General features: G+C 42.5%; 3 protein-coding genes across 5 annotated transcripts in view; 1 reads left to right on the top strand and 2 right to left on the bottom strand.

The window, feature by feature from the left end:
* Window positions 1-6,854, bottom strand: part of clec16a (C-type lectin domain containing 16A) — a 48,492-nt gene extending 41,638 nt beyond the window's left edge. For all 3 annotated transcript variants that reach the window (XM_084071932.1, XM_084071934.1, XM_084071933.1), the window contains exons 1-4: window positions 6,593-6,854; window positions 5,675-5,803; window positions 4,230-4,363; window positions 2,779-2,927 (exon numbers count right to left, since the gene is read on the bottom strand). In XM_084071932.1, coding sequence (XP_083928058.1) covers window positions 2,779-2,927; window positions 4,230-4,363; window positions 5,675-5,803; window positions 6,593-6,666 — 486 coding nt within the window. In that variant the 5' untranslated portion in view covers window positions 6,667-6,854. The remainder of the gene's footprint in view (window positions 1-2,778; window positions 2,928-4,229; window positions 4,364-5,674; window positions 5,804-6,592) is intronic.
* A 531-nt stretch (window positions 6,855-7,385) lies between these two features.
* dexi (Dexi homolog (mouse)) lies at window positions 7,386-11,533 on the top strand. The gene is made up of 3 exons (XM_084072530.1): window positions 7,386-8,307; window positions 8,677-9,459; window positions 9,492-11,533. Exon 1 carries the CDS (start codon window positions 7,905-7,907, stop codon window positions 8,172-8,174), a length of 270 nt encoding a protein of 89 aa, XP_083928656.1. The 5' UTR covers window positions 7,386-7,904; the 3' UTR covers window positions 8,175-8,307; window positions 8,677-9,459; window positions 9,492-11,533.
* Window positions 11,534-13,618: 2,085 nt separating this feature from the next.
* The window catches only part of ciita (class II, major histocompatibility complex, transactivator), a 28,310-nt gene continuing 14,534 nt past the window's right edge, over window positions 13,619-27,394 (bottom strand). The window contains exons 14-23 of the mRNA XM_084072290.1: window positions 25,763-27,084; window positions 24,322-24,861; window positions 23,533-23,712; window positions 22,295-22,366; window positions 21,666-21,746; window positions 17,791-17,874; window positions 16,627-16,710; window positions 16,191-16,274; window positions 15,633-15,716; window positions 13,619-15,340 (exon numbers count right to left, since the gene is read on the bottom strand). Of these exons, the coding sequence (XP_083928416.1) occupies window positions 15,259-15,340; window positions 15,633-15,716; window positions 16,191-16,274; window positions 16,627-16,710; window positions 17,791-17,874; window positions 21,666-21,746; window positions 22,295-22,366; window positions 23,533-23,712; window positions 24,322-24,861; window positions 25,763-27,084 (2,613 nt within the window). The 3' untranslated portion in view covers window positions 13,619-15,258. The remainder of the gene's footprint in view (window positions 15,341-15,632; window positions 15,717-16,190; window positions 16,275-16,626; window positions 16,711-17,790; window positions 17,875-21,665; window positions 21,747-22,294; window positions 22,367-23,532; window positions 23,713-24,321; window positions 24,862-25,762; window positions 27,085-27,394) is intronic.

Genomic DNA, 27,394 nt, shown 5'->3' with positions numbered 1-27,394 from the left:
CAGGATAAGCCGAAGTCATTTGCTGACTAAACAAAGTAGTTAAAAATGTAATTGGCCTCCTGCTCAGCCCCCAGGAGCTGGGAGGAGGCCACGGGGCAGACAGAGGGCCAGGTGGATGGATTATATCTCCTCCATGCTGGCCTGGGAATGCCTCGGGATCCCCCAGTCAAAGCTGACTAAGGGCTAGTACACATTGTAGGATATTTGCTCCGATTATGCTGTCGGGGACCTTTTTTGGTGCTCTGAGAGAGCGAGAGAGAGCGAGCGAGAGGGAGAGCGAGAGAGAGAGAAAACATAGACATAATATTCATATCTTGAAGCACGGCGCAGGATTTTGCGGGGCCTTTTCCCGACCACAAATGGCCTATTTAAATAAGGCCTGCGCCGCAAGATTTGCATTGGAACCTGCGGGTACCGCGGGATCCTGCTGCCGATGCAGGGCTCTACTCTCGCCGTTGAGTCCTGTGAAATATCCTGCAGTGTGTGATCCCTTGTCGGCGATCAATCGTATAGTGTGAAAACCACAACGATATACGACAGCCGATTTCAATAGAGACTTGTGTAGCGTGGAATGCTTAACGATCAGAAGACCCCCCGACCACTTTAAAAGTCCAACAATGTGTACCTGCCCTAATGTGGCGAAGAAAGGGAAGTCTGGGGTACCCTGCTGAAAGTGCTACTTCAGCGACCCGCCTTCTGGTGGTTCAAATTAAAATGAAAAGAAAAGATGGATGGTGTCCTCCTCAGATTGACAAGACAGAATATCACTGTACAACATTCCATCCAGGTGAAAAGATATATATCCTTAGTTTTACTAGTGGTGGTAACTCAAAGCAACTCGAAATCTTAACATGATCATTGCTTTGGGATCAACCAAAACAAACAATTGTGTTGTTCACACTTATCCAGGCCTCTCAGATCTACACACCGGTTATGGTTTTGGCTTCAGGGACAAGCAATTCTACCATCTACAGTACACCAATAACTTTCCCCCAAACACACAGGCCACTGCTGAAACAATACAGGTTAACAAAAAAATACATTTTTGTTTATTGTTATACACTTTGGATCTATTAACAACATTGGCCCCAGTTCCTTGAATGTAAGATTGTTAGAGTTCCCTCCTCTGCCTACAAATGTTTGAGCAACATCTGTGTTAACACGTCCTCTATGCAATCAGAATGTCTATATCATAGATATCACAGAAAGAGTTTAACTTTGTTAATGTGAATGTATACAGTAAGGTAGAGAATGTCTGTGTCCACATGAAGGCTACTAGACGTGGGTGACTGTTAGTGTTGAGGGAGAGGGTTTTTAGACATTCTATAGAGGAAGTAGCTGTTTGACACAGGAAGTCTGTAGCAAAGATGAAAATGTTAAAAAAGAACAGAGCAACCTTCTGTATTTCAAAAGACACCAATAATTATTAGAAAGCTCATTTTGATGTCATCAAACAGTAGTTCTCAGCTCTGGCCACTGGGAACCCTGCCAACAGAACTTATCTGTTCTTCCAAGGAGTGGAATTTCTATTTGCATAAAGTCAAAGGTCTCCATTAGTTAACTGTACAATTACAATGCAAACCAGCAGTGCTATGGGTGCCCAGGACCAAAATTGACAACTACAAGTGAAGTGATATGTCATCAATCCTCAAATAAGATGTTCAACTTCAATATTCTTAACATGGTCAGCCGAGGGAAACAGTTGTTGCTGTTGTGCTCAGCAACCTCAACTCAATTATTTACACTCAGTAGAGAGCACTGATCTCCCTACAGTGTAAATAATTAAGTTGTATAACCCTCTAACATTCTTTGCCTCTCTTCATCTATCCTTCTCCTACTCATTCCCCTGAATTCCACTTTCCATGTCTGCTTCCAATGCTACACACCAGACAGTTGCTAGTCAATACCAACTGTAGTCAATAAGTAAGTCTTCACTAAAAGCCACACTTTGGCAGGTGAACGGCCACCATTCCAGTGTCATGCTCTAAAAAGTTATTTAGGACTGTACAATAGTGCCAGTGGCTGGTGAACTGCTTGCATTATGGCAGTATTTGACAGTAGCTGTGCTCTCTCTGCTTTTCCTAACTCAATCATTCCCTTTTCGAAGGAAGCTTCATTCCTGTCTTCCCCCAACTTCCTTTAACACAGGGAGGCTGTCAGAACCCTCCCTAGAACATCCGGGACAGCGCTCCACACGTCCCAGACTCTTCTCCCTTCTGGCTCCCAAACTGTGGAACGAACTTCCCATTGCAGATAGAACTGCAGACTCACTCCCAATCTTCCGCCGTAATCTGAAGACTCACCTCTTCAGACTCCACCTTAGCCCCTAGCACTTGCCCTAGCATTGACGACCTTGCAGGCTTATGCAAAGGCTAAAATGTAATTTAGATAGCATGTTATGTAGACAGATGTCAGGTTCATTTGTAGACCTGGCATCCTATAGTGTGCAGTGTCCATTTTTTTTATGTTATACTGTTTAGACTGATGATAGGTCCTACCTATGATCCTGGATTACTATTTCTATGCATTTGATGTATTACCTCGTGTTTACCTTGCTCACTGTAATTCGCTCTAGATTAAGAGCGTCTGCTAAATGCCTAAAGAGAAAATTGCAGGTGTTAAGGTTGTAGAACAGCTATTTTATTTATGTTGTACGATGAATTATATAGGGCTAAAGTGGTTAATAGAAGTTTTGAGTGACATCACAAGTTCCTGTGATAGGCAGTCCGTTTTAAACTTTTTTTCCTCCCCAATCCCTCCATCCCTTCCTGGCCTCACCTCGTTGTAGAAGAAGTGCACTGTGTGGTTGTTGAGTTTCAGCGACAAGGTCTTGAGGAAGGAGATGTAGTAGGCCATGATCTCCTCGTCTGAGAAGTCAAACTTATGGACAATAATGGAGTTAACGTGGTTGTTGGACAGGAGGTAATCTGAAGAGAAAAGAGAAGAAGAGAACTTTCTTGTTTTGTCCATCATCAGAAAGATTTTGGTTTCCAAACACACACATACGTATTAGGGATGGGTCAGAAATGTTTATTTTTCTTTTGGGACAATAACCTTTTAATGTATTTGCAAGTCTGATATCCTGCACCAAACAGAGCATGGTGCTTCCTGCAAAATGCTTTTAAGTATAAGTATAAGAAATGACAATACACTTGAATAATTAATGATTTTCACTTAACACTTGTTTTTATGCATTTAATCGGATTTCCACCAGCAATACGTGGACACTCGCTAGTGTATGGTCTGATAAAGACAACACACTGTAGCTACAGTACTAGAGAAGGAAGCACTGTGCATAGTCATGTGCTGAATAATCTCTTATATTTACTGTTAGGTAAGACCCTACTGTCTGACTCCGTTTTCCTTAACATCCTGATTGAGCCAGAATTCCTCGACACATGCTGGGTGCCAGCCAGAGTACACTGGGGGCAAGTGTTTAACTTTTGTTTCATGTGTTTTATACAAAAAACAATGGGCTGAAGGATGAGTTGCTTCTTCAGGATCGCTCTTCAACTGCAGATGTTGTTAATAAATAGGATACTCTTTACTATTCATAAAAAAGAGGGATATTTCAAGTGTAAGAAAGTGAGAGTGAGTTGAAATGAGATTTATTCATAAGTAGCACTTCGAGTGAGTCTCAAGTTTTCCATAAAAAAAAGAAAATAGGGAGATTTTTCAATGGACTTCACTCACTGACTAATGATCATCGCAGTGACCAGGCGACATATATACACTGTCATAAATGTATTTCAACTACTTAACTGTTGATGAAGTCAGCCTTAAAGAAATGACATGCGAACTCAAGCTGGTTGTGGTAAATTTGATAAGAAATGTTGACCAACTCAACCTAATGAGCGAGGGAGGCAGTCAGGTGGCGCGAGGGAGATAAGGAAGGGGAGGAGGGCGATATAACACAATCACCTTTTCAGAGCATGACAATTAAAGGCCATTCATGTACATACAGTTTCTTATTTGGCAACTCCAAATGTCTACACGAATCAACCAGAGTGGTGTACACTGAAGCCAATAGGACAATCTACCACATTGGGCACTTAACGTGTTCATCTCGGACTCTGTCAACACATAACCTGAAGTATCGACTGTTCGTTCCTACAACCCACTGATTATTCCACCATGAAAATTTTGAGTTGTGCACATGCCTAACACACACACACACACACACACACACACACACACACACACACACACACACACACAGAGTGACTTACATAAGGAGGTCTCATGGCTGATATTCTCAAACAGAATGTTGAGGGTCTGGAGGAGCTGAACACAGACGTAGCGACCAGACTTCTGACGCAGGATGTTCAGAAAGAAAGCAAACATGTTCTTCTCTAGGAAGAAGCTAAAACAGACAGTATGCACACGCACACACGCACACGCACACACACACACACACACACACACACACACACACACACACACACATACACACACGATGGAGAAGAAGAGAAAGAGACAACATTAGAGAATAAAATTGTCTAGGAATGTAATAATATTTGCATAATCTCTTTAACAGTGTAGCATCTAAATGACTTCCACTGTTCACTGGAAGATGACTGAAGGTGGGTTGATAGGTGACAAAATATACCATGTGAAGAAGAGCCACCAATCAGATTAATGGTGGAGAGTTTCTCTGTATGGGATTTTTATCTCTTTGTTTTTTTTATGTATTCAGAGAAGGAGGAAGATCTCCAGGCTGGACTTGAACACGTGAACTAAGTCGCAATTAACAAACAAATAAAACAACAGCATGATGTCATCGCAAAGCTGTGACTGTAAGCGGCAGTTTGAATTACCAGACAGACTGGTGAAATTGGTCGGAGGAAACCGCTTTTCAATTGCCCCTGGTGCACATGAGCCTGAGCGACTCAAGTGAATGTGCTTAGCCACTTTCAACCTGGCGTCCACATTTTGGCATGTCATTTTAGGCAAACGTTTTCAACAAACTTTTACTTTTTAAATAGCAGATCTATAATCTCAAAACATGTTGCAATGCCATGCGTTGTGAGCTTGTACTGTAGCTCGGCTATTTTCGCTGTCATATGACAAAGTAATAAGTATGTAGGGCTTAAGTCCAGTGTGTAGTGTACAGGTGCAATTGTATGAATTACGGTGACCAGATGTCTCGGTTTGTTCAGGATTGTCCCAACTTCACGCTGGGTGTCCCGAGTCCCAACAAATATTTGTAAAACACTAACACAGCTTTCAACATTCACTACCAAATTGTCCTGGTTATCACAATAATTAAAATAACTCTAGTAATAACAACATTATACTTGTTTTCAGAACTTGCATAGCCGTTTATCACGTTCTGTCTCCACTCAGTAACTAACCACTATCCATGCCTGAAAGGGGCAGTCACTAGGTGTATGATGAAGCACTCAAATAATTGATGTAACGTGTATACATGTGTGCATGCGCATACATGTGCACTTGCATTAAAGAGCAGTTCATTTAAGGGTCCTGTTTTGTGGGGTTGAAAAAATGTTTATCCTAGTCTAAATGTGTGCATATAAACTGTACGTGTGCAAAGCAGGGCACAATCAACCTATTTTTGAACATTTTTTGAAAAATATTGAAAGCGTGAGATTTAGAAGGCATTTGTAGAACCGGCCCCAGGTCTTAATGGGGTTTAACCAGCAGTAGATCTTACTCAAACACAGAGCTGTCATTCTGGTCCCCCCAGATGAGGATCTCTGTGATGGAACGAATGGTCTCCACCAGCAGGTTCCTGTTGTGCTCCGTCACTGTTGTGTTCTTAGTCAGGACGTGGTACATATACCTGGTTCCAAGACAAATTAGTGGGACAACAAAATGAGGTCAATAACTGTGGAGACACATACAGACTAGGTCAATAACTGTGGAGACACATACAGACTAAAATCCTCAGTGTTCATTTATCCATGTGTACAGTAGGAATTGATGATTTTACTGAGTAGATTACAAGGAGGAACCCCATCCAACTAACGCTATGCATGACACAACAATGTTACATAAGGTGCTGTCAAATGAGTTAATGTGTCATGAAGTCATCTTCTTCACAATGTGCCTATGGTGACAGAAATCTCAAGTCACACACAACATGTCCCAAACAGCTCTGCTAGTAGATCTTAGAATGGCTCATATTCCATACGTTTGCATGTATGGGATATGGCAATGTGTATGTAGGTGTATATCACTGAGCCATTCTAGGGATAGTTACTACTAAACAGGTCACTCAGTGTTTATTACATGTCCCTGTGCTTTAACACCTGCTGCAACAAGACAGCCCAAATAGACACATTTAACTACGAGGACAACATAACAGTCCACCTAAAACGAAAAGAAAGATAAACATGAATTGATACACAACGCAAGATAGGTCAACTCCATGTTAACTAACGTTTGGGTGGAACAACCTGTTCCATCCAAACGTTACATGGTGTTAGCTAAGCTAACATCATCTAACATCATCAACATCATGGCTAACGGTAGCTTAGCTAAACCGTGGTGGCTGTGTGTGCTGTGTGTGTGCGCGTGAGTGATTGCGTGTGTGTGTGTGCGTGTGCGTGTGCGTGTGTATGCTCCCTACTTCAAATGATCCAAGGAATGGATGTTCTTGCTCCTGCCCTGTCCTCCGACCCAGCTCCGTGAGCGGCCGAACATGGCTGCTGTTGGTTGGACAGCTTCTGTGTCGGGTTGTTGCCTGTTTTTATTATTTTGCTGCCGTTAGTCTTGTGTTGTTGTTGTTATTAGCTCCATTAGCTCCCACTGCTGCTGCTGCTGCCCGACCTCCTCTACAGAACCCCAGCTAGTCAGCTAATAGCTAACAGAAGCTATGACAAAGATAGTGGAGACATGCGAGACGTGCCACAAGTGTTGTTTTACCAGCAGATGGCAACAGAGAGCATGAACAGAACTGTCAGAGCAATGTGTGTGTGTGTGTGTGTGTGTGTGTGTGTGTGTGTGTGTGTGTGTGTGTGTGTGTGTGTGTGTGTGTGTGTGTGTGTGTGTGTGTGTGTGTGTGTGTGTGTGTGTGTGCGTGCGTGCGTGCGTGCGTGTGTGTGACTCGGTGTCAGTGAAGCAAGGGTGGTGGCCTGTCCTTTCATGCATCCACCGTCTTTGGTGATCATTGGGCCATGGTGAGATGTATGGGACTTGTAGTTTGTTCGCTACGAAATGGCCGACCGAATAAAATGAAAAACTACAACTCTACCCTCGTCGTCCAACGTAACGGTGACGACAAAGATTTGTGACGTGTCTTCTTAGGGGAGGGGCCCAAAGTCATTGACGTCCAGACGGACCAATCGTAGCACAGGATGCAGGTGTCCAACCAACCAGTCGGCGACTGGGCGAGGCTTCGACCAGACGTTTGGTTCCGTTGTCGGACTGTGTTGATGCCGTTTGCGAAAACATTAGCAGCACAATAACATAAAGAGAACACAAATAACACCAACGGCTTCCTCTTTCTGATTATATCTCGTAACCTCACACAACTACGTCAACTGCGGACGTCTGTGTATGAACAGTGAAACAGGCCAGGTTGTTGAAGTCATCGTAGTGGGTTTCTTTTAGCCGTTGCTTTGCTGCTACTGTTTTTAGCCCCATATGTTGTAGATTGATCCGCAACCTCAAGGAACAATGTCAAGAATACATGGAGCCAGCAGCAGCAGCAGCACGACATTCTGATACCCCGTTATATTTATAGCAATGAGTGTACCGGATCTGCTGTCGTGGTCGTCATCACACAGATGAGCTGAGGTTTCAAAGCTGGAAAGAAAGTTAGAAGTTTTGGAACTGCGGCTCAATCACTGCTGCAGTCAGCCAAAGACGGGCCGACATGGACACCCCCTCAGCCCCGTGAACCCAGTGACACCCCGACACAACACAGGTTGTCTTTTTCTATGACACACTCCGTTTATGCTCGGCTAGATTCGGTGGAATCGCTATTCGACGAACTCCCATATATGTTTTATCTGGGCTTGTTTTTTGTGAACGTCCTCATCCTCTACTACGCCTTTCTGATGGAGTACATCGTCCTGAACGTGGGGATAGTGTTTCTGCCTGAGGACATGGACCAGGCGCTGGTCGATCTGGGGGTGCTGTCCGACCCGGCCTCTGTGCCCTACGACACGGACACGGAACTGGATGCCTTTGAGGGCTACATGGAGTGATGGGACAGGGTGGTTGTGATGATAATGCAGAGGCCTGAAGTGACCTCCTCCAGTGTAATGATGATGAGTCTAAAGACTGTCTTAAACCAGATGCTGTTGCTGCCTTTTGACCACACAGACCCTGTGTGAAAAAGTAAGCCATCAACTCTGGGACACAACAAATACCTAATTGTGTCGCCCATTGAGGGTTAAACTATTTAATAGGGAAACGTTGCCATAGTTAAGACGAGCTGAATCCAACAACTATGCTGTATGTGAAAATCCCACCTTTTCTCAAAACATGGCCAAAGAACAATAGCACTTACTGTAATTCCTTATTAAGCCCCAACCAGCTCTTGGTTTGCCCTTCACTGACAGTGGCTTTAGTTGTCTGATTGGAGATAATGTGCTGACGTAATCTGCCACAAATACCACTATTCGTGAAGTCAAGTAAAACAGCAAGAAATGTTTTTGTTTGTCTGTGAAGATCCACCCTAATGACTTTTGCCATGTTTTCACACAGGTTGTCTCGCCTCAAAAGCAGGTCGCCCAAAGAAAGTAAAGCACCGATGGCCATAAGGACAGCCTATTCTCTGGTGTGAAGGTTGTTTACCCTGCATAAGCTGTCAGTCAATTTGTTGCCAATCTAATAGCAATAGAGATGGGTTTAGCGTTAACATTGTATGGTGGCTACAGAGAGAGAGAACACTGCATCTCACCAGAGATGTGGGGTGTTCCACGTTAGCCACTTTGCAGGCAGTTGTGGTCAGTGGCTGCCCATTACTTTGTCAACCAAACCTACAGAGTTCTGATTGTTAAATACCATTACTCATTTTTTATGTGAAATACCACTGTGATGGATGGCAGTTGGCAGCAAATGTGAGCGATTTGACACATGAACTTCATACATACAGTACAGTACATATACAGTATATGTCTGCATCAGGGATAGAGATACAGTAGCCTCAGGAGCGTTGCTGGGCACTCTGAGTCTGGACCCAATGAGAAGAACAGACTGGAGTGGAGACATGATGAAATTAAGACAATGCCTGATTGAAATGTTTTTTTTAATGCTCTGCTCTATCATGGCGCTCCCATGAGCAATTTAAGCCCCTGCAACGATTGCTGTGGTGTAGAATTCACTGCAGAAAGTATCAGATAGTCATGGAAGTATCAATAGTCATTTCTTAAATGCTTTCTGGCCACCCAACACTTTATTCTCTCAATCATGTGTACACATCTTTTCTACTGTTAAGTGTTAACAAAATGAGTTATAACTGCATCAGTCAGACCAGGTCGTATGTATGTCACCTGCTTATCAATGAACAACTTTGAAAGTGGAAAGATACTGTAATGTTAAAACAGGCACTTCTTATGTAGCCCCAAATATTTGCCATATTCAGTGTGCTTTTTGTTGTTGTTGCATAAACATAATTTCTGATGAACACTTACAGATGTGTGTGTAAGCCACAGACTCTCATGATTTTGGTTGGGTACTTTTATATATTCTTTACATTTGAGGATTTTTCTTTTTTTGGTGGAATGTTGTGTGAATTACTTTCACTTAGAATTTTCTATTTTTTTCTGAATCTCAATTTATATAAGAAGATATATTGTTGAGGGGGACGTAAGTGGTTATACAGGTTGTATGCCGAATCAGGAATAGAATTATTTTGCCTACTTGGTTTAAGGTGGCCAGCTCCAGGCATGCAATGAGTGGTCCAGTACTGCCAGGTATTAATTATTAGCTTTATTATTGTTACATCTGGCATTATAATTGGACAGTTGAGTAAACAGGCCTCTCAACTGATATTATGTTCCTGTGGTTGAAGCCCCAGAATACTCTCAAGTACTGTAATGTAGTACATTTGGAGTGAACTTTCCTTTGATTTGCCAGACACCCACCTTACACTTGGAAAGGAAATGTATTTACATAATGAACAAATAATGCTACAAAGAAAAACATTTTGTTTATTGAATTTGTTACTGAAATTAAACACAAGCGTTACAATAAACTGGACTTTAAAGTCCAATGCTTTTCAAAATACTTGTACAAGCATGGTTCATAATCGGTTGGGAATGTCTTAACCTGTCCTCCACAACCATGGTTCTGTTTTATCTGACTCAGCCTTCAGTCAAAATAATTTTGTTGCTCAGAATTATACTCGGTATAGCCAGAAAAACGTAAAAACTGAGCATGGTTCATGTAATTTGGCAATGCTAATCACGTACTGTACATGTATTGAGACACACACACATGGATTAAAGGGTTTATGCTGCAAAAATGACTGTAAAAAGGATTGTAATTGTAAACTAGATAAATCGTTAACAGTGTAAATATTTGCCATAGGTGGATCAAGTTTCAGGTAGAACTGTTCCATCTGTGATGTAAAGGGCAGTATTTTTTCAAGTGGGTTGATACACACTGGGTCATGCCAAGATTACACTCCTGGACAATCCTTGTTTTGTAAGAAAACTGTTCTGACGGTTGGTTGGTGGTGAAAGACTATGCCTTGATGCTGTTATTGCTAGTTTCCTGCAAATCGCTTGATTTTAGCGGTGGCGGAGGTCTCTTGTCAGGACAAGCTGTAACATCCTGTGTGATCTAGAGATGACCATGTAGGAGATTGTCTGTGGGCTGGAATCTTTGTGGTCAGGGTGGGAAATTACAACCAGCCAAAGAACCGTGGCTGTGTGTTTGCCCGTGTACTATAGATAATGTCCTTTTGCACACCTACTTTCTCTGGACAGGTGCATATAGGAGAGAAACAGATATCATAAATAGAGAGTAGTCCTGCACAGTTCACATACCATTTTATTAATGCAACCAAACTTCATCCGACATTTGGTGCTGATCAGATGCCTGATGAAGATTGGTTGACCGAAATGTTGCGTTCACCAGGAGATTTTGGAGATGTCACTATAGGTGAAACCCTGTAGTGACATGCCCAAAATAACCCTATAATGTATTGTATCTAATATTTTAAAGAATTAAAATAAATGTTGGCATTTCCTCATGAAACAAAGTATAAGTGGTTAATACATTTGTAAGTGAAGACTGGGTGCAGGATTATTCTCTTTAAACGGTGGGCCCTTAGTGCCCTGGCCTATAGGTAAATAGTTGTCTTATTGTAGTTTTGTTTGATAAAAGTCATACTGTACTTGACTGGTTGATAATGCAAATTGGCTGATGAAATTGGTCCTATTTTATGTCAAACTGCGGCCTGGCTGTGGATGAAATTGTCAATCTTCCACCCTGATCACTGTCGTGGACATAAAGCCTGGTCCCAGCTGGAGCACCTCCACTGCAACTTTCCTTGCCTTGTGGAAATGCACGTTATAATAAGCTAAGAAAGTTGTATTTTCTGAAGTGTACTGTATTAAACGAGTGAATGCAAGCATGCAGGACTCGTTTGTCTTTATTTGTCAGTCATCTCTAAATATTCTATATTTGAAAATGTATGTAGACATCATCAGCTTAGATAACTAACTTAAAACCTGGTTTGTTATGTAATTCATTATTTTGTCCACAAGAGAGAGCCAGTAGCCTACTACAACCAGTACAGGAACCCTAACCCTAACCCTCTTACAAAACTGCTGTTAAACTCCCAATAATCTGTAATAGCAGATAATAATAATAATAATAAACTTTATTTATATAGCACCTTTCATGACATAAATGCAGCTCAAAGTGCTTTACAGGGTGAAATACATAAAAAGAAATAAAGCGAAAGTGCTTTACAGAAAACAAGCAACACAAATCAACAACAAAGCAGAGAAAAAACATCAAAGCAGTTTAACAATGGCATAAAAATAAAGGCAGGACATTAATAATAATAGCAATGGTATTAAAATAATGCCGAAAACAAAAGGCAGTGAATCAAACACACAGCGAAGACATAAACAGCAACACAGCGACATAGGAAAAAGATCAACTAAAAGCAAGAGTGAAGAAGTAAGTCTTGAGCTGTGCTTTAAAGCTATCCACGGAGGGGGCCTGTCTTAGGTATATTGGGAGTTTATTCCAAGCAGTCGGCCCATAGAAGCAAAATGCTGCTCCACCATATTTTTTCAGTGACATTTCAGGCACGTCGAGTAGGCCAGCACTAGAGGACCTGAGGGGGCGATTTGGAACCTATCTGGCAGGAGGTCCTTGAGGTAGGAAGGTGCCAGGCCATTGAGAGCTTTATAAACAAGTAAAATGATTTTAAAATCAATCCTAAAAACAACTGGGAGACAATGTAATGATGCTAAGACTGGGGTGATATGTTCCCTCATCTTAGTTTTAGTTAAAACTCTGGCTGCCGCATTTTGGACAAGTTGTAATCTGTCGGTTGTTTTCTTTGGCAAGCCAGCAAAAAGTGCATTACAATAATCAAGTTAAGAGAAAACAAAAGCGTGGATTAACGTTTTGGCATCGTCCAGTGACAGATAGGTTCCAATTTGTGCAATATTTCTCAGGTGAAAGAAGGCAATCTTGATGACATGACTAATGTGTGCATTAAAATTCAGCAGAGTCAATAATAACGCCCAGGTTCTTGTAGTGCTACTTTCTATAGTCATGTTGCCGAGTCTACTCTTTATTGATTCTCTCTGCTCATTAGAACCAATTATGAGAACCTCCGTTTTATCCTCGTTAAGGTCCTTACACACCGGGCGACACCGGCGAAAATAGCGAATATACGCAAAATTCGGACTCGTTCCGAATAATTAAAAGACGCTTTTTCTCTTCGCTTTTTCGCTTTTTCGCTCCATGTACGGAGCCATTGACTTTATAAGGTTTTTAAAAAAAAAACGCATTATTCGCACGAAAAAATCGCCCCGGTGTGTAACAACCTTTAAGCTTGAGTAAAGTTCTCACTCATCCAGGATTTAATGCTGGACAGACAGGTCAATAAAGGGTCTAGAGCACTGGGGTCATCTGGAGCCACAGAGAGGTATAGCTGGGTGTCATCAGCATAGAAGTGACAGTTCACTCCATGTTCGGTGATAAGCTCTCCCAGTGGCAATATGTACAGGCCAGGGAGAACAGTAACGGACCTAGAATCGAACCCTGTGGAATACCCGAGCAGATGTCGTGTTTGTCTGAGTTAAAGTCGGCTAGGTTGACAAAATAGCTTCTGCCTGTTAGATAGGACTTAAACCAAGACAGGGCCGTACCTGACAAAGATAGGTGGAGTTAAGATAGGTGGAGTTATCAGTAACAAGACAATAACCAGAAAGCTTAAAAAAATCACAGCCTGTCACTTTTAAGGTTAGCATGTTTTCTTTTTACTGGGCACTATCAAAATTGTCTCCCCACTCATTTGTATTCCAAGTAAAATGCATACAAAAGTGATTTAAAAGACAAAAACATTTTGAGCCAGGATAGAACAAAACAAAGGTTCATCAAAAGAGGAAGTTGGAAGTAGGTCATCCACAGGGGAAGTGAATAAGGGTGAAAGTAAGGAAGAGTCAAAGAGCAGAGGGTGTGTACAAAAACAACTCTAATTTGTAGCTTACATTTAAAAAAAATACTTTTTCAACCTCATGCCAAGAGTTGTCAACCTTTTAAAAGCCTAATGTACCCTTGATATATAGTCAATAACAGTAATCCTATAACCTGCACACAAATGCAGTCCACTGTTATATGTTTTAAAGCAATGCAGCTTTTACAGAACTGAAACCAGTGGGGAAGGAAATAAAGTTTTATCTTTACCCAAACAAACCTCCCACATAAAATAAAGACATACGAGAGATCAAAAACAAATCATAGCTGCTGAACCTTTGTTTTTAACTGGCTAATGGGTACACAAATACCAGGGCTCTGGCCCAGAAGTTCCTCGCCTCTCCCGTTTGTATGCGAGAGCTGGCGAGAACTTCTGGGAACTCAGATTAGCTAATGGGGGGTTTTTCAAGCAAAGAAGTGAGACAAGGATACCTAATAACTTCAAAAACAAATCATAGCTGAACGTTTGTTTTTAACTGGCGAATGGGGGGTTTTCAAGCAAAGAATTGAGACAAGGACAGTATATTAAGCAGACTTTGAAAATATCAGTTTTGTCAAAGGGTGAAAGACACATTGTTTTATTAAGTCTTCAAGTACAAAAGGATTTTGAAATGCAAAGTGACCTACAACTTGCAGGTGCAAACCCCCCCCCCACAAAAGTCGTTTTGTTCTGATTTATATAAGTACATGTATAGCGGCGCAACAGGTCATTTAACAAATGTATTTAATACAAAATTAATTGATTTTAATAAAATAATTATCTATTTTACAAGTACAAGTACAGAAAATGGCAACAACTAAGCGTAAAATAGGACTTAAGTGGTTAATCAGACTAATCAATTAAAAAAAAAAAAAAAAATTACAATGTTTCTGCATTGATTCATTGCTACATAAATAAAGTATTTTTTTTAAAAGTGCTTCATTAGTTATTGATAAAATAATCAGCAACAACAATTTGGTAGTTGCAGCCCTATACATGTATATTATATTATCAAAAATAAAGTTACTCATTTCAGAACAAATCAAGCTAGAAGTGGAGCAGGTGTATAGTCACCCCAAAAATAGTGCACATCGATACATTAAAGCCCATTTCATACTTCACTGTACAACACCTCACGTACCGAAAATAGCCTATCCACAAGTTTGTAGATCAGATAAATCTTTGGTGTGCAACGCATCATGTGACAGAATATAAATTAAGGATATGAGTGTAAGCAAGGCATAGTGCAAATATTTGATCCTTTTACTGAGGTACACCACACTTACTGTACTGTAAACACATAGCACTGAGTTCTGTGGAAAACACCATTATCATAATGACTGTACATACAGTGGAACAGATATAATTAGCAATTGATTGATCTCTCTCTCTCTCTCTCTCTCCCCCATCTGTGTCAGTGCAGTTACAGGTAACTCAAATACAGAAATACATACAGTAAATTACCTCCTCTCCATCTCTGTGCATGAGGAAATAACTGATGCAAATAGATTACCGTAATCGGTTCTCATGTTATGCCTACAGTGATTAGTGTACATAAACTAAATGTGAGTCAGGGTCTACTCTAGACCTAAGATAGCAGCACAGTGGAACATGGAAGAAGGTTCTAGGATGTTCTACTAGTCAATTTGCCAAATAATTCTGTGGTCCTGCTGTTGAAGGAGCGCAAATACTCCATAAGGAATACACTGGTTCCACATCCTGAGAGGAGGAGAGGAGAGGAATTAGGAGGCATGGATTTTACTCTAAAAAGTAAATGTATACATTTGCCCTCAAGTACGCACGCACGCACGCACGCACGCACGCACGCACGCACGCACGCACGCACGCACGCACGCACGCACGCACGCACGCACGCACGCACGCACGCACGCACGCACGCACGCACGCACGCACGCACACACACACACACACACACACACACACACACACACACACACACACACACACACACACACACACACACACACACACACACACAGGGTGTTCTCACCTCAGGCTCTTCATCCATGGACAGTGTTTCAGGCTGCTTCCCAGGCTCTGTGCTCCTACATCTGTAAACTTGTTATATTTCACACTGTGGAATACAGGTAAACCAGGTCAGTCAGTTTCATTGTATTGCAATAAACCGTGTTCTTATGGATTCCAGAGTGGCAGAATGACCAAGTGCAGTGTGCAGTAAATGGCATGCCATTCAGATTTCCAAAACACAAAACCATGATCCCTATTTTGGGAATGTCATAATAGGTGAACATTTGGCAAAAATAGGCAAACATTCAGCAAAAACAGCCGATCTACAAGTCGCCATACTGACAAAAGCAACTAAAATGACTCATAGTGACTGAAATGCAAGTTGTTGTTAGTCAAAGCTAGAAAACAGCAACAAATAATCAAATAAAAAATGTGAAAAAAAGGTTAACGTTTAGCAGCTGCATTTTGAACCAACTGCAGATGACTTAGTGCTTTTCTACTAATGCAGAAAATAAAGAGTTACCGGAAAGTTACAGACAGAAATGACTTGATCTCAGAGATGTTTATATGCTAGCCTTACTCCACGTCAAAGAGGGAGGTCAGCTGAGGAAGGACGGCCGCCAGACTCTCTGCACCTCCATCGCTGATCACATTACTGTAAAGACTAAAACACACACACACACACACACACACACACACACCAACACAAGTACGTACACATGCATACAAACACGCACAAGAGAATGAAGCCGAATGTACACTGAAATCACTGAACTGAAAAACATGTTTAAAAAAACATGCACTGAAGTCTGTGTGTACACACACACACACACACACACACACACACACACACACACACACACACACACAGACACACACACACACACACACACACACACACACACACACACACACACACACACACACACACACACACACACACACACACACACACACACACACACACACACACAATTAGGCCTGTTTGTGTGTACACTGTACAGTATATAGCCTACCTGAGAGAGTGCAGAGAGGGCAGGGTCTTCAGAGCATGTGCCAGTTTCTCCATCCCTTCATCTCCTATACTGTTCTGAGACAGACTGGAGATAGATGTGGGAAAGGAGAGAATGATTTCACCACCTCTGATTTGAGAGACTTTAACAGTTGAGAGACTTTAACCGGTAATACGTATGTAAAGCTAATGTGAGGCTAACGCGAGTGTGATTTACTTTTGTCCAAAGCAGGTGGTGACAGCAGGCTGTTAAGCATGTAAAGCTGTAATATGGTTGCACGTGATTAGTTAAGTTGTTTATATTGTGTATCCTGAGTCCTCAATATGAGACTGAGCACTGGAAGTGGTGGGATCATTGAAGATGTTTGCATTTGAAATTTCTCACTTAATAATACAGGAGGATCGGGGCTACTAACAAATGTTGAACTACTGTCATTCCTCCTCACCCAAAACTACTGTACAGTACATAGCCACTGTCCTAGTAAAACAGGGTTGTTGTTTGTTGACTTGCCTTGCTTCCAATTCCGCATTGTAACAGATACAATCTTTATTTCCCATAAACCTGAGCAAATAAAACCAAACTAAAGGTAAACAAAACGTTTTATTTTATAAAACATATGAAGCATTGTGAGCTTGTACTGTATATCATTGTGCAACACCATCATATGACAAAGTATAAATCAGGCTTAAAGCTGTTAAAAAGACTTTCACTTCCCCATATGACTACGTAGGTCTGCACCTGTGTCCATTGTATTGTTCATCAAATATACACACATGTATTTCCTGTTTACTGCATTGTCACTGCCCTGCATGAATATATTCACTCCATATTCATTATTCTCAAAACCTAGGAACATTACTTTTGGCAAAAAACAGTGAAAAACTAACCATAGTAATGAAGAAAATGAACTGATCTGATGCAGAGAAAGAAAGACCATTAGCCTCCCAATTTAATGCCACAGCTGCAGACTGTGGTGAGTGGCTTCACAGAGAGACGTCAGTGAGCTGAAGGCATCTGAGGCTCTGTCTGCCTTTCAACTATGGGGACCTATCTCCTTGTTAATTACTTTTAATTACAGGCCATTTATAATGTCTAGCATGTCTAGCAAACAGCATAAATAACCATGGTAAAGACACAGAGCCAGAGAAGTTAGCTTGTGGGACTCACTTGAGAATCTCCAGAGCAGATAGGGACGCCAAAGTGACAGCCAATCGCTCCACTCCCCTGTCTCCTATTTTATTGTTCTCCAGACTGCAGGGGGATGGAGAGAGGGTTAGATATGCACGCACACACACGCACGCATGCACGCACGCACGCACGCACGCACACACACACACACATTTAACATCTTTATTTGCGTTCTTGAACACAAACAATAGTAGATGCACAAACTTGGGAATGTCAACAACAAGTATTTCAGATGATGAAACATATGAACTTATGACCTTAACTAGTAGGTCAACATTTCTGTCGTGCCTAACAATGTACACTCCCTTATTTACATAGCAGCCGATTATCAGAATATGTGACCTGGTTTCAGTAACTGGATTGTGGTCATGCCGCAGACAAAAGGAGGAAACGTATTAGAGTACCACAGAGAGAGATTGAGGTTGGAAGGACCGTTAATCTGGCTTTGACTGTAAAGGTGACAATATCCTCATCAACTGCATCATTTCTTTTATATTGTATGAGAGACGGTGTGATCTGCAGCAGGAAGGCAAGCTACTGTAGCTTTCCTTGTAGTTTTAAACCAGTCCAGTGTTGTTGTTGTTTTTAATGTTGTAACATTAAAGGTATACCTCCGTGCACTGACTGGTGATAAATTATAATTACAAGCATTTTCTGATCCGAATGAGGCAAATGTTGGCTCTCATCCTCCACCTGTCAGTGGCGCAATTTGCATATTTTGCTGGGTTATGTGAACCCATACATGGGACTTCCACTGCAAGGGGGCCCCCCAGGAGGGGATTAATTAATTAATTTAAGTTCATTAATGTAAGTTTTTTAATGAATACAAATAGCTATGTATATATATACACACACACACACACACGCACGCACGCACGCACGCACGCACGCACGCACGCACGCACGCACGCACGCACGCACGCACGCACGCACGCACGCACGCACACACACACACACACACACACACACACACACGCAATTCCATGACCTTTCTAATATATGGACTTCCTAAGTATATGGCATGCCAGATTTACACTACACTGTCTGTAACCAGCAGAACAGATGATCAAAATGAATGACTGGGATAAAAGGTCTGTATCCCAGTCTTGGGATAAAAGCCCAGATCTGGACCAATGTCCGCCTAGTGTTGCGCTGACCTGTGACCTGTTTTACATGTCATTAAAAGTTATGATAATGTTGTAGATCAGCAGTCCTTCTCTGACAGTTGATAAATAAGGAGTGGCAGGGTGTACAGGACGCATGCTGTCACCTTGCGTGATCTTTTATTCAAAGTCATGCCAAGATGTTTGTTGATTTTCCCTCATCTTTCAACACTATTCAACCTCGCCTGTTTGTGGATGAACTCTGTAAACTACTTTGGTGTTGCCCACTTGCCCCTAGCTGTGTTGATTGGATCCTCTCCAATAGATGACTATAAGTGAGGCTGAATGAGAGCATGTCATGTGAGCTCTGTTGATCTACTGCTGCACCCTAGGGCTGTGTTCTGTAATTACTCATTTATGTTACTAGCCCCCTAGCCAACAAAATCGTGGGATACAAATGAAAACATCGCAAACCCCTTTCAAAGAGCCGTTGTGAAGACTGGCTCATTTATGGCTCATGTGTATATTATCTATACTCAGCTCTAGCTAGCGCCCGCGCCCACTTGGCAGCGCATATCACTGGCGTAGCCAGTGGGGCCATGGCTCAGTGAGTAAAGACCCTGTAGCGCGTCTGATGTGTGGCATAGAGGGGCGGATTTTAAATCTCCAGAGAAAACATCCGTGGGCTACCACTGGTTCAGCGATCTGTGCGCCCGCCCTGCACCCTTCCTCCTCCCCCAATGTGCAGTATTGAGAGCCCTGACGTCACAACATTTGGAGTGATGGCCACTGCACTGTGGTTGGTTGGAATACACCTAGGGCCCAGGTAGAACCCACTTATAGCCCACATGGGCATCCCAGTTAAGAACCACCTCGGTCCCACATAGAATTGGCTTGGTGGGGCCCACCTAAGGGCCGTTTTGGTGGTCACAAACGGTGCTAGGGTGACCACCTCATTTGGTAGCATGCAGGGGCCTTAAGCAGCAGTAATGTAACACAAGCTTAACACAGTAGAACCGACATTAGCAGAAATGACTACATTTCCCATGATCCCCTCTGATGGTCAGCAACGCGTGGTCAGCAAGCTGTATCACGATAGACGATATTTAGCACACATTTTTTTTCTGTTAGTTTTTGGGATTATTTTATTATGATTATTAATAACGTATATGATGATTAATTATATTTGATTAAGATATATGATCTTATAATAATCATGGGCCACGTATAATCATTATCTAATAATCATGTAATAATATAATGAGTCATCATACATTTTATTAAGTAATGTGTTCACAGAGAGACAGACAGGCTAGATGTAGATAGATATATAGTTAGATAGATAGATAGAATATTCGTGTTATGCTGATGGATAGATAGATAATGTACATTTGTTTGTACTCAAGTACTGTACACATTTGAGGGGTTTTAACTGTACTGGATTGTCTTCAATTTTCTACTCCACTACATCTCAGAGGCATATTGTCCTTTAGTAAACTGTAGATGTGTATAATTATTACAAAACCTGCGTTAACCACTTTATCCCTATGTACTTGTACACGTGTGGCTTTGCGAGTTGTTGTGAGCTTGTAGATCAGCTGTTTTCTAAAGATTTGTAAACATGTTGACTTATTAGAGGTTGCACATAAACTCTGCAGCTGCACTGAGGCGCTCCAACACTAACACATTTGGACGTGACATTGTCACAAAAACCCACAAAAGACACCAAAATAACAGTGTTCAACGGGCTAATTAATTAGCATTGATGACATTGACCACACTAACATGCATACAGGTTGATGATAAGATGTTTAACATAGCCGTTTGAGTCACGACAGCAGCGTTGTGTAATAGACGTTTGAGTCACGACAGCAGCGTTAGCATTAGCCGCAAGCTAACGCTACCCGTCCCGCTTAGCGACACGCTAACGGCCCATTATAGGCAGCTCTTGGCTAATAATCCTTAAACCCAACTAACGGCAACACAGTAATGGACATAAGCATTCACATACATGCTTTAGACAGTATTAGCAACAACCAGCACAATTCATATTGTCATAGTCTTGACAATATGAATGACAGGGCTGCTGAGCTGGAAGTAAATCTGGACTGCTGATCTGGGATCTGCCCTCAGCATGAGACGACCAATGAGAGTTAGCGCTGAGGTCTGCCTTTTGTATAAGCGATTTTGGGCTTATTTGGACGTAAGCGATTTTGGGCTTATTTGGACGTGCTTTTGGGGCTCGTTTGCATAGACCACGGCAGCGCTTGTATCTCTCCCGTTTCACATGTGGCAACTAAGGTGCTGAGTTTTGCTCGCAGATGATGATGATTGGCTGTTAAAAGAACCATCCAGAAGAAAATTTCGAGCTGGCGAAGTGATTTGCATAAGTATTGGAGCATAATGCGTTTGATATTAATTGTACATCCTGCAAGTACAGTAACGGTATGCGAAGCAGCTGGTTTTACAGGCAGAATATTGCGGAATTTTGGGGGAAAATGTGGAGTTAGTTGGGCCATGTGTCTGCTTGGCCATTGGCCCCATATACTCGTGTACACTCCATGAGTGTGGCCGCCAATTATAGTAGCAAGATAACAGTAGCCCATACTGAGATCAAACGGTTGGTAATAATGTCCGCACGCACGCACGCACGCACACACGCATGCACGCACGCACGCACGCACGCACGCACACACGCACACACACACACACACACACACACACACACACACACAGAAGCTGTATACTGACTCTAGGTGCTGCAGGCTGTGCAGGCCTGGGAGGAGTTGACAAAGCGTAGGCAGAGCTAGGGGACCATTCTGTGGACCAAGCCTGTAAAGACACAACACATCTTCATCACAAACAGCATTAATCATCATTAACTTCAACACACATTATGATTAAAAACTCCAGTATTGTCATTATCTTATTTGAAAAAGATCTATAAATATACTACTAGATACATAACACAAATACTATACTCTGACACTAAACTTTTGAGCTGTGTGTTTACTCAGTTTCTAAGTATAGTTCCTTGACCTCTTGACCTGTACACATTCCTGTGAATAAATTATTAGTATCTTGGACCTTGGATCTTACTACAGTATTTTGCATTTAATTATTTCATTCTATTTTTGTATGTGACCACATCTTTTGAAATCCCTCACTGAAAACGTACTTGGAAAGATTATGATTTTGCCCTTCAAAGTATCAAAACCTCAATGTCATAGTCATTATCAGTAGTAGTTATCCTTGCAGCGGCAGCAATAAAACCATCATTATCACTCCCCAATCATCATCATCATCATCATCATCATCATCATCTCCATTTTCATCATCATCATCATCATCATCATCATCAGTGCTGCTACATTACTCACACCAGCTCTAGCTTGTGCAGCTCTCTGACCGCTGGCACGCCCTCTGTCAGAATGATCTCTGATTGACTGGAACTAGGAGAGAACACAATGCTCACTACACAGTCAACGCATGTGGAGTTTTGTATGATGCACGTATGTAGTAGTAGAGAGTAGAGACAGACATAGAGAAAGAGAGAGAAAGACCGAAAGAGAGAGAAAGAGAGAAATATGTATTTTAAATGTTGTTTTATTTAAAAACTGTTTTATACCCGCTGTGGCTCTGCTCTGAGTTCTGAATGTTAGACATGCCACTGTTTGTTTACATCACCCTCCGACACCCACAGAGACAAATTATTTGTCTCTGAGATTTTCTGGTGACTGACACATTGGTCAATGTGTGTGCTATCTCTCTTCCCTGGGGCCGATTCTACAAACGCCTTCTAAATCAGTAGTTCTCACACTTTGAAGATTTTTCAAAAATAGCAGATCTACAAGCTTGTATAATGTTTCTGAATAGCCAACACAACAATCTAAAATGACAGAGATGCTTTTGCGGTTTTAATGGGTTAATCAATTGCCATCTGGGTGAGTTTGTAGTCCCTCAGAGAGGAATTTATAACTTATTAATTAATTATTAACCTCCTCAACTTAAAAAAAAGAAAGATTTTTTTTTTGTTTCCCCCATGTAGTCGTTGTGCCAATTAGTTCTTCCCCACACAGCACACACATTTGTGTGTTTGTGTCACTGCTGTTGTATCCTACTGACTGAGTGAGGAACCCCCACCGGGAGGCCGTAGGGCATTCATCCTACTCCTCCCGCCCAACAGGTGCTGACAGGTGCCACCCCGGCCCGTATAGAAGTACATCTCAGCCCGGCTTACCCTCCCTTGGCCCGAACACAGGCCAATTGTGTTCGTATAGACGCTCGACAAAGCTGGATGCACCACAGTGGATTCGAACCCACAACCTCCGCATAGGTATACTTTACCATCGCGCCACCCCGAGCGCCCTTCTTAAGACAACCTTTATTGAAAAGTGTCCATGGTATGTTGCAGGCAGATTGTGGAAATAGAACAATATAAATCATGACTACATTGTGTGTCGGACCAATCACACGATGTTCGCGTTGGTGTCTCCTCTGCAATGATGTTTGGCTAGTTAGAAACTATTGTTTCAACTTGCTTTGGAGCATGCTGCAGGCGTTATAATAACTACTTGTATATGTGCACACACTTGCCAGTATGTTTATGTCACCATACCTGTCCATCAGTCTCCTGTATGTGTGTATGTCGACCAGCTTTGCCAGGTTTTCTAAGTGATACAGCTGTGTGGCTTTCATGGGGTCAAGCTTGAATTTGGACACTGCCCCTTTAAGAAGTAGCTCCTCCCCAGTTTGATCAAGCTCCTCCCATAGGGCTATGACACCAGCAATGCACACCCTGAAAAGAAACCCAAAGTTTGTCACATTAATGGAATGAAAAGCTTAATATGTAACCTAAAATATTGAATCACTTCAGAGATTACAACATGTTGAGAATAGTTGGATTGATATTTGTACCTAGCCCAGGTCTAAATCCCTCATTAGCCCAGAGCTAAGAGAGATTTTAGCCTATGAGAGAATGTTCACACTACCTATTTTTGTAGTGGGCTTATGTGTTTGCTGGGCTGGCCCTGCTCTTACTGTAGAATAGCCATTGTCATCAGTCTAGTCTAGGGTTTGTCTAGAATCAAGGATAGCCCCTGGCTAATAGCCGAGTGGTTCGGGTTTGGGCTCATGTCACTCCCTGTCTCTCTCTATCCTTGTTTCCTGTCTCTCTCCACTATGCTATCAATAAAGGCACAGAGACCAGATGAAATAACTTTAAAAAAGGAAAGAAAAAAAGTGAATAATAATAATGGGGGAGTGGGTGGCATTGGTTTGGGTGACTATCCTATAACAGAAAGGTCCCAGCTTGAATTCCCTGCAACTGCAGACGTGTCCTTAAATCACGCTGTTTAAGAGTCAGGTATAATGTCAAATTGATAACGGTGGAAAACATGAACTGTACCTGTATGTATGAATGCAGCTGTGGTCCAGCAGAGCTTTGAGTCCAGACATGCGTATCCCAGTCTCCTCTGCACCCAGACACAATCTCCTGCCCGCAGCTCCGGCTTGCTCCAGAACCTTCCCCAGCACCCACACGTCAGGCGGACAGAGTGGAACCCCACAGAACATCAGAGTCACAGGAAGGTTCCTCGCCAGGTGGTCGAGCAGTCGCACGCCACACCTGTTTCTGCCGCCGTCACCACGAGGGACGCTCGCCTCGTGAACATGGTGACACGCCTCCAAGAGTTGGGGGGGCCTTAGGTCACCGTAGCTGACGCCCTCCATGTGTTCTCTTACTAAGGTCCGCTTGGCGACCACTGTGTCCATGGAGGGCGTGTCTGTATACAGGTGAGATTCCTGCAGCTCCGCCCTATGGAGGAATAACAGGCCGACGGCCAATCGCTGAGTGAGGTCACGCTCCTCCCTCTGAGTTCGGCGACGCATCCTGGGGCCTGGCTGGACAGGAATGGTCAGGAGGAGGAATGCACGGTCTGATACAGTCCTAGAAAGAGAGAGGGAACAAGGGTACAAAAGGTATGTAAAAACAAGGATAGGTAGGAAACAGGATGTGAAAAGAGTCACAATACCAACTTTGATGAGGCAGTATTGCTTTGTTTTAAAAATCTACGTTTTTTTTTATTTCCTGAAAAAGTAACATTTTGGAGCTGGTTTCTGCCAAACAGCAGAGATATGATATATACGTATATTATACATGTACCATAGGTACAGAGCATATCGTTGCCGACAGACACCTTGTATCTCTATATTTCAACTTTTCTTTTCATAAATGAATGCCCTACTTTGACGTAAAAGAGGGCTGAGAAAAAGTAGCAAAAATAGCTGATCCTCAAGCTCACAACACGTTGCGATGCGACGTGACGCGCTGTGAGGTTGTAAATGTGCAATTCTTTTTAAGTGAAAGTGGTTAAGTCTGTCATAAATATTGAACCAATGGAAAGTATTAACAAGCGCTTGCTTGTGACTAAACAATTACTTTACAATTACTACATTGGATCCATCAGAACTCAGATCATTTTTTCCAGTAACAGGTTTGGACATTTTGGTTCCACTCGACAGCGACTATATTATACTATATACGTTTTTTACTATTTTATCTTTTTATACCTTCAGATTATTTCAAATAAGCTGGCCTAATTGTCTTTTGAAAAGTATGGACACCTTCAGAGCTTATCTTGGACTCCCCCTGAAATCCCTCAATGTACACATTTCTTTTCAAATATAATTGACAAAAATATTAAACTAAACCACAAAATGAAAATAGATGAACAAACAAGTCACACAGGTAACTGCTTGCACCATACACATGAACACTTGGCCGTTTTTTTTTAACATTTCCTAGCCTATACACCTTTTTTAGTTTTGAACTAAACATTGTGTTTTACCTGGACATAGACAGATGCACAGCCGCCAGGAAACTCTGAAAGAAGGGGTTGGCCCAAGACAAGATGTAGTCATCCACTACAGCATTGAATTCATCATCCCGCATTTCATTGCTCCTTTTACTTGGTCTCCCTCTTCTTCTATTCTCCTTCACCTCTCCTCCACTTCCTCGTCTTGCTGCCTCACCCTGCCCCCTCCTCGGGTGGTGACAGTGGAACAGTCCCATCCTGAGGCCCAGGGTCCTCAGCGTGCCGTAGCTGCTTCGTCCGACAGGGACAAGGGAAGAGTTGTTTCTGACGCCATCCCAGGCCAAAGAACTTAGCTGGGACAGAAACTCTCCCTCCTCCTCCGTAACCTCTTCTCCACCTCCATCTCCCTCCTCCTTTCCGTTCTCCTCTATCCTCTCCACCTGGGCGCGAGTGCGAGCTCGTGTTCTAACGTTGTTCTGAGTGCGGGTGCGACGGCGTTGTGAGCGAGTGGTGCCTGGCTTGTGTTTTAGGGTCTTTTCTCTGGAGTGTGTCACCGTCCTCGTTTGGGTGTCTGCGTGTTCGTTCCGATGCCCCCGCCCCACTGTCACCCTGAGTGCTTGATGGCAGAGGCCAGTCAGTGTACTGGGTAGACCCTCGGAACATTGGGAGTGTTCTAAAACCGAGCACACCAGTCGGCACAGCCCGGGGTTCCAGCAGAGGCTGTGCATGTACCTGCTGCTCTCCAGCCTGTCCAGAGCAGAGGCCCTGAGGGCAGGATCGCAGAAGTACTGGGACAGATAACCTTGTACTTCTGCTGAGCCAAAGCCACAGAGCTCCAGAAGGCTGTCGGCCCGCCTGAGCAGCATGGTGGCTAAGCCTCTCGGTCGGGAGGATAACAGAAGAGTGGAGCCTGGCAGGAGAACCCTCTGGAGGATGGCAGAGTACAGCTGTCTAACCGTATAGCTCTCTTTCTGAGTGTCTCTCTGTAGTGACGTAGCCACCTCTTTATCCAGACTCTGCTGGAGCAAAGCCTCATAGTGCCGCAACTCTTCGAAGCCATCAAAGATGATTAGAAGGCGTTTGGGGGCTTTGAGGACCTGAGTGAGGATGCAGTCAGGGTCTGGCCAAGCAGCAGTGGTGGGGGAGAGGCGGAGCAGGAGGGTGTGAAGGCTGTAGGTTGGTTCAGTTAGAATGAGAGCTTTACCATCCAACAAGAAGACATAGTCAAATTGAGGGAGGGAGTCGCTGGACCAATCGAGACAGAGCTTTCTGATCAGGGATGTCTTTCCCATGCCAGCGTTGCCTATTAACAGTACACAACGTTTGGGATAGGTTCCAGCTGGGTTCACAAAGATCTGAGAAGAAAAAAGTTGGGAAAAGTGTGGTACAAATGAGTTACAATGAGTTTTATTGTGTTTTTATGTGACAAATAAATGACAAAAAAACCCAGAGGGTTTATAATAATATCTCACCTTAAAATACACCTTAAATAAACAAAAAGGCAAACACCATTTAAATACTGAGTAGTACTACATTGTGTTTTATGATACCTGTTCAAGATTACTCACTGATCCTACAAATATGTGTAAGTATAACTATAGCTAAAATACCCTGTGGTCACTCTATACATGACAGAAGATTAAAACTACTTATCCTATCCTATAT

This window comes from Gymnoscopelus microlampas, assembly GCF_963454915.1.
Source record: "Gymnoscopelus microlampas genome assembly, chromosome: 11".
Lineage (NCBI taxonomy): Eukaryota > Metazoa > Chordata > Actinopteri > Myctophiformes > Myctophidae > Gymnoscopelus > Gymnoscopelus microlampas.
The sequence above is the reverse complement of the archived record's forward strand: the minus strand, read 5'-3'. Positions and strand labels throughout refer to the sequence as shown.

Bases quoted from the DNA above. Each gene is read 5' to 3' on its own strand.
- dexi (XM_084072530.1), top strand. From the start codon at position 7,905: ATGACACACTCCGTTTATGCTCGGCTAGATTCGGTGGAATCGCTATTC.